Here is a 17,049-nt window from a genome sequence, read left to right on the forward strand (position 1 = left end):
AGCAGGTCATTTCTTTTGTTTACTCGTTCCTCATGTGGTGATAATAAACAGCTAAAGATTTTTTTAAAAAGTCACATCACTGTTAGTAAACGTGACAGCTGCTCCAGTCCAGCTATGCACGTGACATTCAAAATAATAACAGATGTGATTAAACACTTTTTAAAAGACATGGTGCTATTGTTAGGGTGTAGTAATATTAGTTAAATAATCATATTTTCTCATTCTGACAGTAGGTTGAGCCACATTTCCTCTCTTCTCCACAGCTGTGCGGAAGTGACACAGCAGACGCGCGCACCGTCACGTCACGCGAGAAAGCGCAGAAGCCGAGCGAGAGAAAAAAAAATTATCAACAACAAGAACAACAGTTACCTGCAAATACAGCACCGTGACACTTCACAGACATGTCCAACACACCGCTAACAGTCCTGAAGGGTTGCATGGACTCGTAAAGGTGAGCTCAAACGCGCCGGTTACGCGCGTTTACCGTTAATTAATTTACCAAGAGTCCGAGCAGGAGAGAGCAGAGCCGTCCACGCAAACACTGCCGCGTCATTAACATTCACAAACAAAATGTTGCACAACTAAACCAACGCAGTGCGTAGATATACATATTGACGTGCGATGTTGTTAAAAACGATAAGTTTGTGGCGGGGCTTTGGCAGAGAAACAGTCCGCACAGCTGGTTTGTCTTGTGTTTTGGTTCAAGGGTTCATGGGCGGAAGAATGAGGAAGTATCCTGGTTAATGAAGGCTGCAGGACAGCTAACTCAGTGCACTGTGCCATGCACAGCAGAGTTTCTGGCAGCAAAAAAAAGAACGTAGCTACTTTCAGTTTGTTAGAGAAAACGAGATGGAAACTCAACAAATAGATTTCGACGTGTTTTACAGAAAGCGAGCTCAGGCTGCCTGTAAGTTCATGTGTTTGACTGCAGCTGATCACATGCTGTTTGTCATAACGGCAGCATACCAGACACTGTACTGTATGCTTATATGCTAACTAAACAGAGTAGTTTGTAGGTTATAAATGTGTTCAATAAGGGTAAACGTACAGTATGAATGTGTTTATCGATGACATGATCCATCAAGCATATTTCAATAAAACCATAAGTTAGCTGGTCCAGTGTAATTTCTAACCTCACTATGTTAACATCAATAAAAAGTGTGACTTCACTCACAGGTGCAATCTGACACCATATGCATGTTTACATATTAATTATGTATTTAAGATATGTTTTTTTTTTCTTTTAGGCTATGAATTCCTCTGAGTATGGGGAAGTTTCAGACGAAGCGATGCTTGAGAAAGGTAAGTTCAGCAACCGCAGCAAACATTCATCAGAGTATTTGATGTTTGAGATGAATCACTGAATATGGCAGAATGCTAAAGTGTTTAACTTAGGAAGTTGTAATACTGTGAACAGATTTAGAATATTTTAAGTATATATTATAGTAGAAATTCCAACTAACGTGTTTTCAAAAAACCTGCAGGGCTATCGCATAGAAAAAGCCTTTTGATAAGACAGGGCATTTAAGGAAGCATGAAACAAAACACTTGTCCTCAAATATATGCACTTTTACATAAAATACATGTCGATCAACTGCTTAAAAAAATATATTATCCTTTATTTATTAACATCATTGTCATAAACATATGTGTAGGATATTAACAGTTAATAAATGTGAAGAAGAACACAAATGCTTTAACAAAGGAAACATGAAAATCTTTTTTTTTTTTTCAGAACACAAGCATGTCGAAGATGTTAAGGAGGAGGCAGAGGATTTTGCTATTTGTGAGCCACCTGAAGGAGGAGGAGGAGGAGGATCTCCCGGGGCCACTGAGGCTGGTAAACGGACATCTGCAGAGATGGGCCCTGACACCAACCAGTCCACAAGCAGCAAGAGAGCCAGAGTCTCTGGCGAGGTGAGCTTAACTCAGAAAAAAATGAGGGATACACTATTGAAAATTTGTATTTTATATAAAATATGTTACTGCTGTAAGATGTGTTCTTATGTTATTTATTCTGTCTAGATGAGGCGGCACTTGATGGATGACAGCAGCAGACAAGAGCCTCTATGCCTCACCACAACCGGAGAGAAGAGGGACTGCATCCAGGAGAAATCCAGAGCTTCCTATAGAAAGCCTCTCTTCAGCATCTCCCACAGGATCTCAGAGAAGAGGAACACACCGAGTCTAGAGCAGCAGGCCAGTCAGGGTGCTGGAAATCAGCTCAACTACAGCAGCGTCCTCTCATCCAAGCTCCAAAGTTCAGAGGAAAATGGCCCATTGGAGGCCTTCCCCACCACAGACACTTCAGGCCAAGCCTCGTCAACAGATTCTAACCTTTATCCGCTGATTGAGAAAATGTTTTTCATCCTTAATACCCTCAATTCCAGCATGACGCAGTTGCATAGCAAAGTGGACTTGTTAACCCTTGAAGTCATGCGGATTAAGAAGCAGATCAAACCAGCTGAGATGGTGACAGAGTTCCAGCCTCCTCCCGAGTATCTGCTAACAAGCGACGAATTGAATCAGCTGATGGAACAGACATCAAGCGCTGGGGAGCTTGGCTGTCGCCTACTGGTGCATCTTTTCCCAGAGCTGTTCAAAGCCAGGGAGTGCTCTCACGACTGCATGGCGAGCAAGAGAACGTTGGAGTCTCTTCATCTGCAGCTGATCCGTAACTATGTCGAGGTCTGCTACCCCTCAGTCAAGAACAACAGTGTCTGGCAGGAAGAATGCCTCCTTCAGATTAATGACTTCTTTAATCGCTTCTGGGCGCAGAGGGACATGGAGAGTGCTCGGCTGCTCAGGAAGCAGACAATCACAGGTGCTGGGATAAAGGCTGAGCATCCTCAAACCTATCATTTCATTAATGAACAGGGTCAGGAGGAGCATCTCTCTCTAGATAACCAGCAGAGCAGCCTAGCTGCATCAGGCCTTGCTTTCAATACTCAAGCCACAGAGGAGCTGGATGAGTTCTCCTCCCCAGAGGACTTTGTTATTTTTCTTATGCACCGGCTCTTCCCTGAGGTTTTCGAAGAGGGAAAAATGCCAGAAGGCTCCAGCAGTTTCAATAGTGTGGGGCAGCTGATTCTAGACTCTGACAAGATGGAAATAATAAGAAAGTATATGGAAGCGAATTTTCCTGATGTGCCCGAGGACAGCTGGCTTCAGGTATGCATTCAGCATATGGAGGATGCACTCGAGGGTCCTCACAGTAATGGCAATGGAAGTGAACCTGACAATATCACTGATGAGGGCTATGACCTGGCCAGCCTTCCTGAAGATGTTTCTATTATTAAGGTGCCAGAGGTGGGTGATTATGAAAGGCCCAGTCGCAAGTCCAAAAAGTCACTGCTTACACCTGTCGATTTTGACAATCTGGAGATTCCCCTACCGGACTTTACTGTTCCCCAGGAGTACCTCTTGTCCAAGGAGCAGCTCAAGAACAACTATGAATGTAGCTTGTCGATTGGGAACTTTGCTTCTCGGCTGCTGGTGCTTATGTTCCCTGAGCTCTTCACTCACGAGAACACACGGAAACAGTACAACTGCAGTGGTTCTCTTGGTAAAAAACAACTCGACCCAGTTCGTGTAAATCTGATCCGTCATTACGTGCAGTTAGTCTACCCACGAGCCAAGAATGACAGAGTGTGGATGTTGGAATTTGTTGGCAAACTTGATGAGAGGTGCAGGAGACGTGACACAGAGCAGAGGAGATCTTACCTTCAGCAGCGCAAAGTTTATGGTCAAGACTCAGACCAGGACTTTCTTTGCCAGTTGAACCAGCTCAATCCAGACAATATGAGGGAGGATCCAGAAATTCCCTCTTTACCCCCAGAGAAAAGTAGTAAAGACTTTTGCAAAATTCCCCTGGATGAACTGACTGTATCCAAACCTGACTTCCCTGTTCCTTCTATCTACCTGCTCTCAGACACTGAGGTGCGGGAAATTGTCCAGCAGAGTCTCTCTGTTGGGAACTTTGCTGCCCGACTGTTGGTGCGACTATTCCCCGAGCTCTTCACCCAGGAGAACCTGCGGCTGCAGTACAACCATTCGGGGGCCTGCAACAAGAAGCAGCTTGACCCAGTGCGCCTCAGACTGATCCGTCACTATGTGGAAACGGTGTATCCTGTGGATAAGATGGAGGAGGTGTGGCACTATGAATGTGTGCCAAGCATTGACGAACGCTGCCGGCGCCCTAATCGCAAGAAGTGTGACATTCTTAAGAAGGCCAAGAGGTCAAGCACTGTGTCCTAGTTACAGTACTTTGCAGTTTGGCAACACTTTTTGTCATAAAAATAGTTGCACAGCATATAAGCTGAAAATGCATTGTTGAACTTTTACAAACTGTCCTTTGTAGGATGAAGCCAAGCTGTTACAAGTTTCTTCAGTACTATTCCTAGTCAGACTTTACCTTTTGACTACAGCAGTAGATGTTGTAGTTTATGTAGTATTATTATTGTTGGATAAAGAGTTAAAACAGCTTCTATTTATAAGCCAAAACTGTCATAGCTTCTCTAACATTAACTTTACTGATAACTTTATTGATAAATGTTGTAGCCTTAAAAACAATAACAATGATAGTAGCTAATAGCATAGATCACACATTTTGCTATATGGATAGAAATGAATCACAATGACGTGATATATTTCCATTGCAGTTACTGATGTAGCATTGTGCCACCACTGTTTTAATAACAATGTGCTTATGTTAAGCCTTCTTATAGAAGTTTATATTATAAAGACAATTTAACATGACAATGGATCATGATAACCTATTTCTAATAAAATCACAATTATAAATATTACATATGACTGGCCTGTTTCACATATTAATAGCTGTATGTGGACTGACTGAAGTTTAATACTTTAAAAACATTGATCTAACTTAAATAGCTTGTATTGTAAGCGCTACCTTCTTTTAACCGCTTATTCATACATTTTTTACCACACACCTACAGGAGTGAGAGGTGTCCATTTCCTGAACTAATGCAATAATAATTTCTGCTCTATGTAACATGAATTGCCTATACTTGCCATTTTCTATTTTTGCTTTGATAAAACTGATTCAGTAGGTATTAACAGGGAAAATGAGAGGAAAAGCACGATATACTCAAACCATCAGGACATGATTGCAAAGTGTCAAAACTTCAAAGTGCACCTTTATTCGGAGAGTTTCACAGTAACATGGGGAAAGGTAAAGATTCAAAATCTTTCTCCCAAACAACTGCGTCATGTCTACAACCATTGACTGTTAACCTTTACATCATACGTGTATAATCCATTCTAGATCCAGCTTGTTAGAGACCAATCAAATACCATTTGATGGCCTTCAATTCTCTGTGTTGTGGCCTTTAGGGGCCGATGGTATTACAGTCCGTACTGTCCTATTCGAGTTCATGGCTTTAAGGCCTCATCCTTGGATAGCTCTATAAGTTTCCAGCGCCTTAAGGCAACTTTGTACTTGTCTGTGTTACTGGATTCACCAAAAACCCTTTTGAGGATGACTCTCATCAGGGTGACAGTGTTTGTTTCTCGGTTCTCCGACAGCAGCAGGTCCAAGGTGTCCCCAACTTTCACCTAAATAAGCAACAAAATGTGTTATAACAACTAAATTATTAGACCTAAAAGCAAATACTGTATGTAATATATGTAAATGTGAGAATTAGGGGCAGGAATATGTCCTTATTTATAAGCATACATCACTTACTGTTTTACTTTTCTTGATGAGTTTGTGTCCATTTAGTCTGAGCTTGTTGTCATAGAAGGCATCCTCAATTTTACTGTGACAAGACAAAAGGAGGTTAGTATCTACTACAGTCTATGGTATCTACTCATGTTGGAAAAGGAAAGTTCCTGCTAGATTGCTGGTGTTTTTCAACATTTAGAAATCCAAATTTTATTATGTTCATGCAACAACAAGTATTTTCCCTGGAGTGCATGTTACCTTTTGTCTTACATATTTTCTAAAAACATTTAATCAATTGTTTATTCTTAGCATTAAATTATCTATGTTTATTGCTTATTTTGTAATATTTCGTCATGCCAGACAATGAACGCCTGATTGATAGGCTGTAAAAACATCAAGGACAACATTGGAAATAAGTCCAGGACTTTATCATTCTAACCCTGATGAGGTCTGATATGTTGTATTTTGAAATATCTAGTAGAGTGTTGCCAATAAACCCTAAAACTAAAAACTCAAACACCACTGACAGCAAGATAAACCAGAGAAACAAGTGATGTAGAATAAATATGCTGTCATCTTAATCATTCTTTTGCAGCATTTCACTTGCTTATATCCAATTGGTTGAAAAACTCAGATCGGGAAAACCCATTTATCCACTGAACCCTACTTTCTTTAAACTCAGCCAGCTAGAAGGAAAAGATTGCCTCCAGATCTGAAAGCAGCCAACACGAACTGACTCACTTGCGTGCCATGTCCAGGCCAGCTTTCATGATGACATCATAGCGGAAGGACTGCACATATTTCTCCATGTCTTTATAGTCTTTTGGCAGATTTGGGTCCTGATCCACCTCATCTTCATAATCGCTGTCCTCAGGATCCTTTTCGTCCTCTTCTTCCTCCTCCTCTTCCTGTGTTGCCCTAGCAGCAGCTTTCTTCTTGTTGCTTTTGAACCTCAGGTGATGGACAGACCAACTCCTGACAGCGTCTCTGCCACGAAGAGCAGGCCTGTGACAGCCGAGCGCCGGGAACGCAGAGCAGCCCCACAGCTGCCGTGTATGGATGGTCCTGGGACACCATTCAGTCTGCCTCAGTCCATATCCAGCAGCGAGCAGGTGGCGAGGGTTCAACCTTCCTAGCTGCCTCATGGCCAGTGCCTGCACCACCAAACTCTGCATGTTGGCGCTCCTCAACTCAGCCACTACAAACACAAAGCAGGTTAGGAAGAATTATGCTAAATAACTATCAAATGAAGTTGTATCAATAATATCAGCAGGCGGACGTAATTAATTAATATGCTTTCAGAGTCAAGAGTCAAATCATCTAAAAAATATTTTTCATCTGCTGCTCTCAAGGTCAAGAATGAACAATCAAGCTCAATGCCCTCTTTTATCCTATAATTTCAAACTTGGTACCACTAGTTGCATTATTCAATTAGATAAATATGATTTTTTAAATTTATTTATTAATTTAGCTTTAATTTGACTGCTGGAGCACCTTTGGTTAAAAGGTATGATTATTTGGATGTCTAGTCTGCAGCACTTTTCAACTGCATCAAATCAGAGATAACACAAGGTAGAGATTTACCTTCAAAACATTCAAACTTTTACACCGACTTCTCATCGTCTTTGTAGAATAATGTTAATATGAGATGACATAAATTAACTAGTTATGTTTAAATATGTTTGTTTGTATCAGAAGTGATGTTTTTAAGCCTGTTAACTTGACACCACCTGACAACAAACATTTACGGTAGAGATGCACCAATACTGGTATCGGATTTTGGTCTGATACTGACTCAAATAGCTGGATCAGGTATCAATGACAATGGGCCGACAATGGGTCTGGTATCGGATACCATTATTTTAATAAATAACAATTCAGACTTATAGCTATGTATTTATTTGTTACATTGTGTTTAACAAAGTTAGGAAAGCAATGTTGAAGTCAAGCCTGATTTTTGCCTTAAACATAAAATAATGATCCCAGTCTCTTCCACACAGTCAGGCATACAGCTTATTGATTAAACACTAGTATCAGATCTGTAACTTACTCGGTATCGGCCGATACCCAAAGCCCAGAAATCAGTATCGGGTCTGAAAAAGTCGGAACGGTGCATCTCTAATTTACAGAAGGTAGCGTTGTCACATTTCAGCGATAATATACTCGGTCTTTTGATATTAGCTGCTGTTTGTGTACTTTTCGGTCATCAATGTATGGACTGACTCTCTGCTTGACATTTTTTCAGGCTGAGGTTGCTGTGCGGCTAACTGCTAACAACAAATACTTTTCTTCGGCTGAGTAACGAGCTTGTTCATCAACAAACACACCACAGACAGTTTTTTTTTCATTGCTAAATGATAAATATGAAGTTCTTGACGTGCAGTTATTATCAGTTAGTCCACTCACCTGTGAAGTAAATAACCTTTCACAGCTTGTTACTGGAGCTACTTCGCCGCCGCTTCCTACGTGCTATTTGTTTAGCAGCCGGTGTGACTGCTGCCACCTACCGCTATGGAGGGAGACGTATTCTTTTTTTTAAATCCTGGATGGTTTATGCAAAAACATGAAGAATGCTTCAGGATATCCTTTTTCAATTGTGGCTCCCTCACTGCACTACAGAATTACATGAAAAATCTCAGAGTCTGTGTTAGTCTCTCAATTTCTTTGACTAGACTGGCAACAGCCATGTTATGTACTGTTACCATTTAGTAGAACGTGTAGAAAACCGATTTGTTGTAGTTTGCGTGTAATGTCCAAATACTTTCAACATTTTATTTTAACCAATATTTTAATATTTATCCACCATGTTTTTTTAAAAGGGATTTAAGAGTAAGAGCACAACATCATATCAGAAATCAGAATCAAAATTAACATAAAATGTAATTTATATATACTGTATGTAAGTCCTAATTATGACAGGAAGGTTTTGCATTGTAGGAAAAGCACAGGTGTTACTAATCACATTAATGATGGCTCTGTTCTACGAGTGTCCCAGTATCCATGACAGTTTTACAGTGAGGCAGCATGAACAATACCAGGACCCTGAAACTGAAGCAGCTAAATGAAATTCAGCCTTCATTCATTTCATTATTCACAGCTTTGCTTTTCCTGCTGTGACATTATCTTGTGTGAAAAAAGCCTTATTGGTGTCCATGAAGCAGCTCCTCCAGTGCTCACACTCTCCACTCAGATTTTCCCTCAAGTGTGAGAATCCAAGCCACAACATTTTTTAAATATACACGGGTTTCCCCCAGACATTTATTGCAACTTTTATTTTTCCAGCATGAGATAAATTTGAATACATATTTTAAAAGGTAATCAAGTTATTTATACAGCCCATTTGATTATTATGACAAGAACATTTTAATATTGTACAAGAAGGGATAAGCTCTAAGTTGCCGTGTACTGTTTTATGTCTGAGCAGTTATGTATTTGTCAATATATCATCTTGAATATTTTATTACCTCAAGGGAATTTACATCAACATTCAGCTTCACTACAATTCATAATGTCTAGTGTCACTTCAAGTGCATAATACTGGATTCACTACATTATTGAAAACAATGTAAGAAGAAGATATTATTTGTCAGGATGCATACAATATGTTCCTGTTAGATGTAAAAAAGAAAAAAAAGTCAATATTATAAAGTTTGTATGTATGTCCATATGTAAATGTAAGTGCATTTACATCCTTGCATATACTGCCTGTAAACTCTACTGGAAAGAGCCAAGAATCCTCCAGATGAATCACATGTCAACAACCAAACACTCCTCTGGACACATGGTGGCATGTTAGTGTGCTCTGTCTTTATCTGAGCACATTCAGTATACACTGGACAGTGAAATCATCACTTTACAGATGAAAAATGGAGTATTGTTCCTTTACTATACACACATAATGAATATACTTTTCATTGATGCTGGTGGTTTACATTCAGGTATGTTTTATGGTTTATAACACATTGTGTTAGCGGAAGGAAATCATGCAAAATTGGGCATGGATTTAATGATCATATGATCTTTTTGCTGCTGAATACACAGAGTTTGGTGGTAAAGACAGATACTTTAATAATGTTTGTGGCTGATGTGACACCCACCAGTTCAAATGTGTTGTGCATTTAATGTAAACCTGTCCTTATCTTCTCTGACCACAAGATTAATGTAATGAGATGTCGATGTGTTTGTACCACAGTTGCCGGCAGGTTTCGTCGTGGCAGTAGGCAGCAAAAAAGTTTAATTTAAGACAAAACGTTTAAACTGCTCGATCGATTATGAATGACTAAATGCATTTTAGTCTAGGTGTTTAAGCTGAAGGCTGTTTTTGTGTTTGTACTTAGCTAGTGTTGGTGTTTGCACCAACAACTTTCCGGCTTGTGGGTCAGTCAAGTCAAATCAGTCAAATGTTAAAGCAAATATCCACCCTAAAATACCTTCTCTGACTCTGTTTTGTTGTTTCTTATTTCCTCACAGGTACCCGAACTTTGACAGTGTGACATCACATTGAGATATTTCCAACATCTACAGTGGAGGTTTGTAGGAAAGAAAAAATGTTTCAGAAATCTAAAACATCAACTGTAAACATCAGGTTTAGGTGTCAGTCTCTCAGCATCCAAAAGCTGCCATATAGCACCAACAGTCAACAGTCAAACAGAGAGAAATCCACTGAAGAAGAAGCATAAATATCAGTTATATAAGCCTCAATAGACCAGAATGCAATTCAGCCGTCAGATTTGCTTGTCTGAATTAAAACAGGCGTCACTCTCTTTTTATTGTCATTATGTGACTCTCCACCTATGCACATAACCCACAACTGAAAATAAGCTTATACCTGTTATCTGGGGTTGTTGAAAGGCATTCTGGGAAATGTAGAAAGTTATTAACTGAAGTAGAAAAAAGATGAGGCAGGTTGAGAAAAAGTAGGTACACCAAAAAAGTAAATTACGCCACTTCTTCAAGATATAAGAAATAAAACTGTTGAAACATCACATACTGGTATAACAGTGAGTCAGAATATCCAAGAGTTCATTTGTCTCTTACAGACTGGAGGGTTTCATGTTGACCAGTGTCAGTGTGATATGCATAAGCGTAACATATTTAATCAATATTCCTCCTTTTACTTTTCACTTGAGAAGATGGTATTTATTTTCACAGTTATTGCTGTACGTAGAAGTATATTAAACTTGTAGAAACTCCTACTTACCATTTTTGATGATGTTAAAAACATCATAATCAGCTCCAACCTTATCTGACTTATCTGTCATCATTCAGATGTTTTTGTGTTTGTGTCACTGAGATTTCACTGAATGAATGAGATATTTAAGCCTGTCCATGTTGTCTGTGGCCTCTGAAAAGGTCTTATGAGGTAACTGCAGCTTCAGTTTCAGTTTCATACTGTACATATGAGATCTTAAAAGCTATGGCAATGATGTGCAGTGTAACAGTCATTGTCTGCTTGGTTTTCATTGGAAGCCAGACAGATATTGTTTTTCCATGAGTGTGTAACCTAGTAGGTTCAAACACCACTGTCACTGTGCTCTCCACTCACTAATCACTGTTATTGCTTTGGTGATTCACACATTCAGGATTCAGGCATTTGTTTCAGATAGTATGACAATACAGCATGAATCTGTGTATCTCACATTAAGACTTGTTTGCACACTCTGTTTCTGATGTCCAGAGTGTTTGTATGCTACAGAAATGCCACTGTGTTTTATCAGTGACTGCATAGTCATAAGGAGGTCTCCACACAGGAGCCATTTCTGTGGAAGGACCTGTGGTTGTGGCAATTCTCGCTGCAGTGGACAATGAGCACTGGGTAGCAAAGTGCATCCTCATAGTCTGGGGGTTCCTCATCATCTGTGGTGAGGCGCTCTGATAGGCAGTGTGTGTTTTCACTGGGACTCTCCTGATCATCCAAGCTGCCGCTCCTCCAGAAGCAGCTACGCTGAGAGCCATAGCGCCGTGCCAGGGAGAACCGACTGCCGCTGAAGGGAATGCGGGAGCTGGCACCAGTACAGATGCTGAGGGCACTCCTGGAAAACACTGAGGAGCAACTGATGGCTCTGTGGCAGCGCTCACAATTCTGACGAATCCCACCGAAGCTGGACGGGCACTGGGCCAGGTCCATCAGGCCAGCCTCTGAGTAACTGGGCACGAGCTGCTGGTTGGACCGAATGTGCCATTCCAGTTCTGTACTGTCAATGGTGTTAACACGGGGGATACGACGCCAATATGGCCGATCATCACACGGGGTCACAGGGAGGTAATCATGCCCAAAGAGCTTCTCAACACGATAGTGGACATATGCAGTACGATACTCTGTGAAGACTCTGAGAGGCCATGAGAATGTGAGGAATGAGGCAAACCAGAAGACATAGTGAGACAGATACCAGGGGTGGTGCTCTGGGTCAGACAGCACCATGACATATTCCTTCAGGTCAATGTTTTTCAGGTGCATGCCCTCCCTGGCTTCCATGTAGTCATCAAGGCCCTCATTGTCAGTGAAAAACCTCGCTCGTTGTGTAAGGTAGGAATTCTCTGATTCAACGTTAGCAAAACTAAAACACTTTGTGAACCGCATCTTTGTAAGGGCAGACTTCTCCAACCCAAGCAGCTGCTTTGAAACATCTTTCACACCACAGTGACTGTAGTCAAACTCAGCTTCTGCCACATGGGTGTTGACACGTTCATGGTAAACCTGGGTACTCGTGTAAGCGTCTCCATTGCGATAGCGTGTGACTTGTCGAGTTCGGCGAACATAGTGGTAGCTGATGGCCTTCCACCAGATGCAGGGTTTAGCTTGCTGCATCCTCTGGATGCGCTCGTAAATGCCCTCCACATCCACTTTGTGCTGCAGCTCGTTCTTCACATGACAGTGCCAGCACTCCACAAGATAAACCAAATACAGCATGCCCAGTAGGGCCAGAGGAATATAGATATAGCCATCAGAGCACGGGCTGTCATGGTACATCATGGATTTCCCTTTGAAGGCACTGTCAAAGGTGAGGCGAGTCACCTTGGTGACATGACACCAAACCATTGCTCCCATGCAGCCATACATGAGAATGGACAGCAGAAGGCATTTCCAAAAACTCTCCCGACATAGTGACTTACTCAGAGATTGTTTAAGGGGTCTTTGCTGTTGAGTCAAAGCAGAAACAAAAGAGAAAGTAGTAAATAATAATAATAATAATATATCACATCCTTAAAATGTCATTTTGCTTGTTGCGGTGTGTATCACTGCTGAATGATGACTGCAACATCTGTAGCACAATTAGGACTTTTTCCAGACTAAAATTAAATGAATGGATCATGCATCCATAGTAGTAACACCCATGTGTTAGAAATTCTCTTGCAAAGATGATCAGACTGTAGGCAGTGGATAACAAGAAAGTTCTTTCAGCTCTGTGGATATTTCATCATTTTATAGCTCTGCTGAGTACTTGTTGGCTTGGTTTAATGCTGGAGAGACATTAAGATGAAATCAATGCTAAAGGCCCACTACAGCTGATGATAGATGAAAGACAGGTTAAGATGCTGGGATAAGCAATGCCATGTGTGCAGAGAATTTTACTCTTTTTTTATGCTGGCTACAAGATCATAGAAACACTCCCATGTCAAGCTAGAACCTAGGAGATGTTTCTGTAATACTATACTCCTGGCAAATCATTAACCTGCAGTGTGCACAACATGCACATGGATTGATTGAAAGCCCTGCGACAAGATGTAACAAGCAGATCATAACAAAAGGCATTTGCTCTAATACGGGATGTCAGAAAATGATACCTCCTCTCTGGTGTCCTCCTCGAAGACGGTGGTCGTACTGCTTTCACTCGCTGTCGCAGCCGATGCCGGAGGGGACATGGTGCTGGGCAGCTATTGATAATAATGATAGGGCGTGGGAGTAGGAAGAGGAAGAGATTTCACTACCTTGCTCCGCAGCGTCCCTTCAACCGAGACGAGCTACTTGTTAGACGTGCACCACATCTGCTATCGTTTAGAGGCGCTCCACCCTAAGAAAAGCCCGAGACGAGTCGACGGACGCATGCTGATCGGAGAAACCCAAAATAAGGGGATCTTTCCGGCGGCTGAAAAATGGGGGGGAAAAAAGCGGGGGTGTGTCTATAGGAAAGCCCGCATCCTGCCCTCTACGGTGTTAAGCTGTCAGTGCCGCAGTAACATGAGCGTAGATTCCGCTGTATTAGCTGGTCGTCATTACAAAATGAACATGCCCTGCCCCTCGGGGACACGCTGTGTGTTTATCAGTGTGTGTGCAGGAGGTGACGGCGTCGTCAGCGGGCTATGGAGAGCTGGCAGGGTCGCTGTCCATGGTGCTGACTGAGGCAGGTGTACGGTGAGATGCTGTTGCATAAATCTGTCACTTAAAGGGAAAGTCCACCCGAAAACTGAGTCTTTAAATTGAGCAGTTCTAGTGATGATGGGGCAGTGGAGTCATTATACTGTATATATACTGTATATACACAAACACACACAAATATAGACAACATGCTGGAGATTAGATCATCAAAACTTGAATTGTTGATGTGATCATGTGACACAGTTGGGGGTTGCCCCGTGACTTATGTGATTTATTCTAATGAACCAATCTGTCTGCTCATTATAAGTACTATTACATCTAAATGAATTTTATTTTAATGTAGAGTTTTTGGTTATGAATCAGAAAATGTCATCACATAGTTATATTTACATAACAATTTTAAATTTAAATCTAAATACATTTTTCAAAGACATGTATGTTAGGGTTAATGCTCCTGTCAGTGCTAATGACCACTGGCACTAGCAAAAAGAACTGGAGTTGGTCCACAGGTGCTGCACTGCGGCTGCTCCCTGTGTATAGGATGGGTCAGATGCAGAGGATCAATTTTGTTTCAATGTATGTGAGTGCTGAGAAATTCAGTAATAAAAATAATCATTAGTTGCAGCGCTGAACCAACAAAGATAGAGGGTAAAACATTTTATCCTCATTGAGCATTTCCATGATTGATTTACAGTTGTTGCAATTAAATATGAACACCAACGCTTACATTAGTAATGTTATACTGTGTTAAACAGAATGTGAAAAGTTGTTTCCAGAAACCAGTGTACCAAACATAAAATCTACTGCAATAGAGGAATGAGAACGAAGTGTGTAGCTACCTCCTGAAACAAAGGAAGATTTGTATAGTTACTGTTTATATATGGAATTATGTATTAGAAATAATATTAAGCACATCTAGTATGAACATTATTTTTTTTTTTAAAAATGCTTACAAAAACATGCATGTTCACATAATTGCCATGAAAGAGACCCAAATGTCAAAATCATATGAAATTCTGGGTCACAATTATACTTACAACGTCATTTTTAAAAAAAATACAAAAATCTTTTCAGAAACCTATTGAAAGTCTCAGATGGTCAGGTGAAGTTAATTGTTTAGTTGTTACTTGCCTTTAGTGATGCACATGCATGGGCAACAGTTTAGCAACATGTATAAAACTGTTACACAACCACATTATAGTGAGTCTACATCAGTTTTTATGCTTATCAGGGAAATTAATCTGAATCAAAGACCTTGAACAGATTGAACCATTGTTATTCAGTAAAGCTGTAGTCCTTTTAGAGTAACAGGAGTAATAACTGAAGACACTGAACAGCTTGTTGTAAGTTGAGTGAGGAGTCCTGCTGTACACAAAACCACAGGCAATCTTCAGCCACAGGGCCATTTCTTCCTTTTGACATCATTGTGTGAAGCTATTTACTCCTTTTCCCAGGGTCTCCTTTTCTGATGACGAAGGGAACCCTTAAAGAGAGAGGGAATATAAGTTACAGCTAAACAAGCTCTTCATCTATAAGTCAAGAATTGTTATAGGACTTTATAGCTGTAACTAATCTTAAGGTATGAGATGGCAGGATGCGTGAAGATGATTCCTTGAATTGCTTTCTGGCAGAAATAATCTGATCACAACAGAATCAACAGGCATTAAATAGAGTTTCAAATAACTCCGTTCCACCTTTTCCAAAGCTACTTACAGAATACATGTTGGAGAGATTGTTGAAAAGCACCTGGCCCGCGCTCACTTTGTTCCTCACTCCTCGTATGGTCCCGTTCTTGCTGCAGATATTAATCCTCTTGTTGCTAAAAAGCATCTCTCTCTTGGCACTGGCATACAAAAGCAGGTCATCGGGTTCGCAGCCGTTCTCGTCCGCAGCCGTTTCCACCAGCAGGCCATTCAGGTGGCTGTTGGCCTCGCTGGAGGGAAGCGAGATCCCCTGCTCTGCCTCCGGGCTGCTGGTGCAGTCAGAGTCCACTGAGTCCGACACTGACCCACACCAGGCCGTTTCATCCTTGAACACCTCCGTCAAGACACGGCCGCTGTTGGCAGATGCTACCCTAAACCTTACTGTTCTCCCACCCTTTCCTTTCTCCTGTTTCAGATTTGGCCTCTCCATTGAAATACAAGAATGTCTCACATGTTTGACATCCCATTCAGCAAAGCGAGACGTGCTCTTTCAGCCTAATCCATAGTGGTATGCAATTATCAAACAATAATATCCTCATTGGCGCGTCAAAATGAACTGAAAATACCCCGAGTACAAAAATGGTTAATAATAGATGAGCTTCTGCCATGGTAACAGCTAAAACAGGCAAACAGTAAACTGATATCAGCATGTTCAATAATTGATTAAGGTTAGTTTTCACACATCAGATAGGCTACAGACCAGTGTCTAGTCCTTAAGAGATAGACACTCAGGATATGGTCTGCTAAGCCAGCGATGAGGAAGAATTACCCACAAAGCGCTGAAGATAACCTTTTGTTCACTTTGCTGCACCGTCCATTAACCCTTGTCTGACCCTGGAATCTTAAGAGAACTAACTGATAAAATAGTCACAGTAACATTAATAGTTATATTAACTTGCTATAGAGATTACATTATAAGACTAGCAACTCATTTTGTTGTGCTAGAAACTTTAAGAGTTTTTTAAGCTGCAGATGGCATTGATTTTGTTTTGTTTTGTTTTTTTTAAGTTCCAGCACTTGTGCGTCATCAGCATAAGAACAGGTAGTTACAATTAGCCTATGTGGACGTCAAATCAAGAGTAAATACTCAAAATCCATAAATTGTAAAAATCATAAATAACTAAATATCTTATGTGGCGTGGAGTGAATATTTACAGTGATGTATTAAAAATTGGGCTAATTATTTAATGTCTACAAAAAAGGGGAATGAATTTCCCAAAAAAGTCAATGCACACTGCTTTGTCAAGGTACAAAAGTTAAAAAGCCGTGAGGAAGACCAGTTTGCGCTCAGTACACATTGATCTTCTTTTTATCATGTAGCCACTATAATAAAGGTGTTT

The 17,049-nt window shown here is 40.8% G+C and overlaps 4 protein-coding genes across 5 annotated transcripts; 1 reads left to right on the forward strand and 3 right to left on the reverse strand.

Moving 5' to 3' along the window:
* Positions 1-290: 290 nt before the first annotated feature.
* bend3 (BEN domain containing 3) lies at positions 291-4,808 on the forward strand. Its single transcript, XM_044375382.1, has 4 exons — positions 291-451; positions 1,248-1,302; positions 1,736-1,917; positions 2,026-4,808. Exons 2-4 carry the CDS (start codon positions 1,251-1,253, stop codon positions 4,255-4,257), a joined length of 2,466 nt encoding a protein of 821 aa, XP_044231317.1. The 5' UTR covers positions 291-451; positions 1,248-1,250; the 3' UTR covers positions 4,258-4,808.
* Positions 4,809-5,142: 334 nt separating this feature from the next.
* On the reverse strand, positions 5,143-8,201 carry mtres1 (mitochondrial transcription rescue factor 1). 2 transcript variants are annotated; one of them, XM_044375385.1, is made up of 4 exons: positions 8,096-8,201; positions 6,431-6,887; positions 5,711-5,783; positions 5,143-5,580 (listed from the first exon to the last, which is right to left on the reverse strand). In XM_044375385.1, the coding sequence occupies exons 2-4, from the start codon at positions 6,862-6,864 to the stop codon at positions 5,398-5,400; spliced, it is 690 nt and encodes a 229-aa protein (XP_044231320.1). In that variant the 5' UTR covers positions 6,865-6,887; positions 8,096-8,201; the 3' UTR covers positions 5,143-5,397. The 2 variants fall into 2 exon arrangements, with proteins under 2 accessions (XP_044231320.1, XP_044231319.1); XM_044375384.1 differs by lacking the exon at positions 8,096-8,201 and adding an exon at positions 7,740-7,757.
* A 745-nt stretch (positions 8,202-8,946) lies between these two features.
* On the reverse strand, positions 8,947-14,032 carry tmem151bb (transmembrane protein 151Bb). Its single transcript, XM_044375383.1, has 2 exons — positions 13,475-14,032; positions 8,947-12,827 (listed from the first exon to the last, which is right to left on the reverse strand). Exons 1-2 carry the CDS (start codon positions 13,550-13,552, stop codon positions 11,418-11,420), a joined length of 1,488 nt encoding a protein of 495 aa, XP_044231318.1. The 5' UTR covers positions 13,553-14,032; the 3' UTR covers positions 8,947-11,417.
* A 679-nt stretch (positions 14,033-14,711) lies between these two features.
* On the reverse strand, positions 14,712-16,744 carry grxcr1b (glutaredoxin and cysteine rich domain containing 1 b). The gene is made up of 2 exons (XM_044375777.1): positions 15,720-16,744; positions 14,712-15,489 (listed from the first exon to the last, which is right to left on the reverse strand). Exons 1-2 carry the CDS (start codon positions 16,137-16,139, stop codon positions 15,445-15,447), a joined length of 465 nt encoding a protein of 154 aa, XP_044231712.1. The 5' UTR covers positions 16,140-16,744; the 3' UTR covers positions 14,712-15,444.
* Positions 16,745-17,049: the final 305 nt, after the last annotated feature.

This window comes from Thunnus albacares, chromosome 15 (genome assembly GCF_914725855.1).
Source record: "Thunnus albacares chromosome 15, fThuAlb1.1, whole genome shotgun sequence".
Lineage (NCBI taxonomy): Eukaryota > Metazoa > Chordata > Actinopteri > Scombriformes > Scombridae > Thunnus > Thunnus albacares.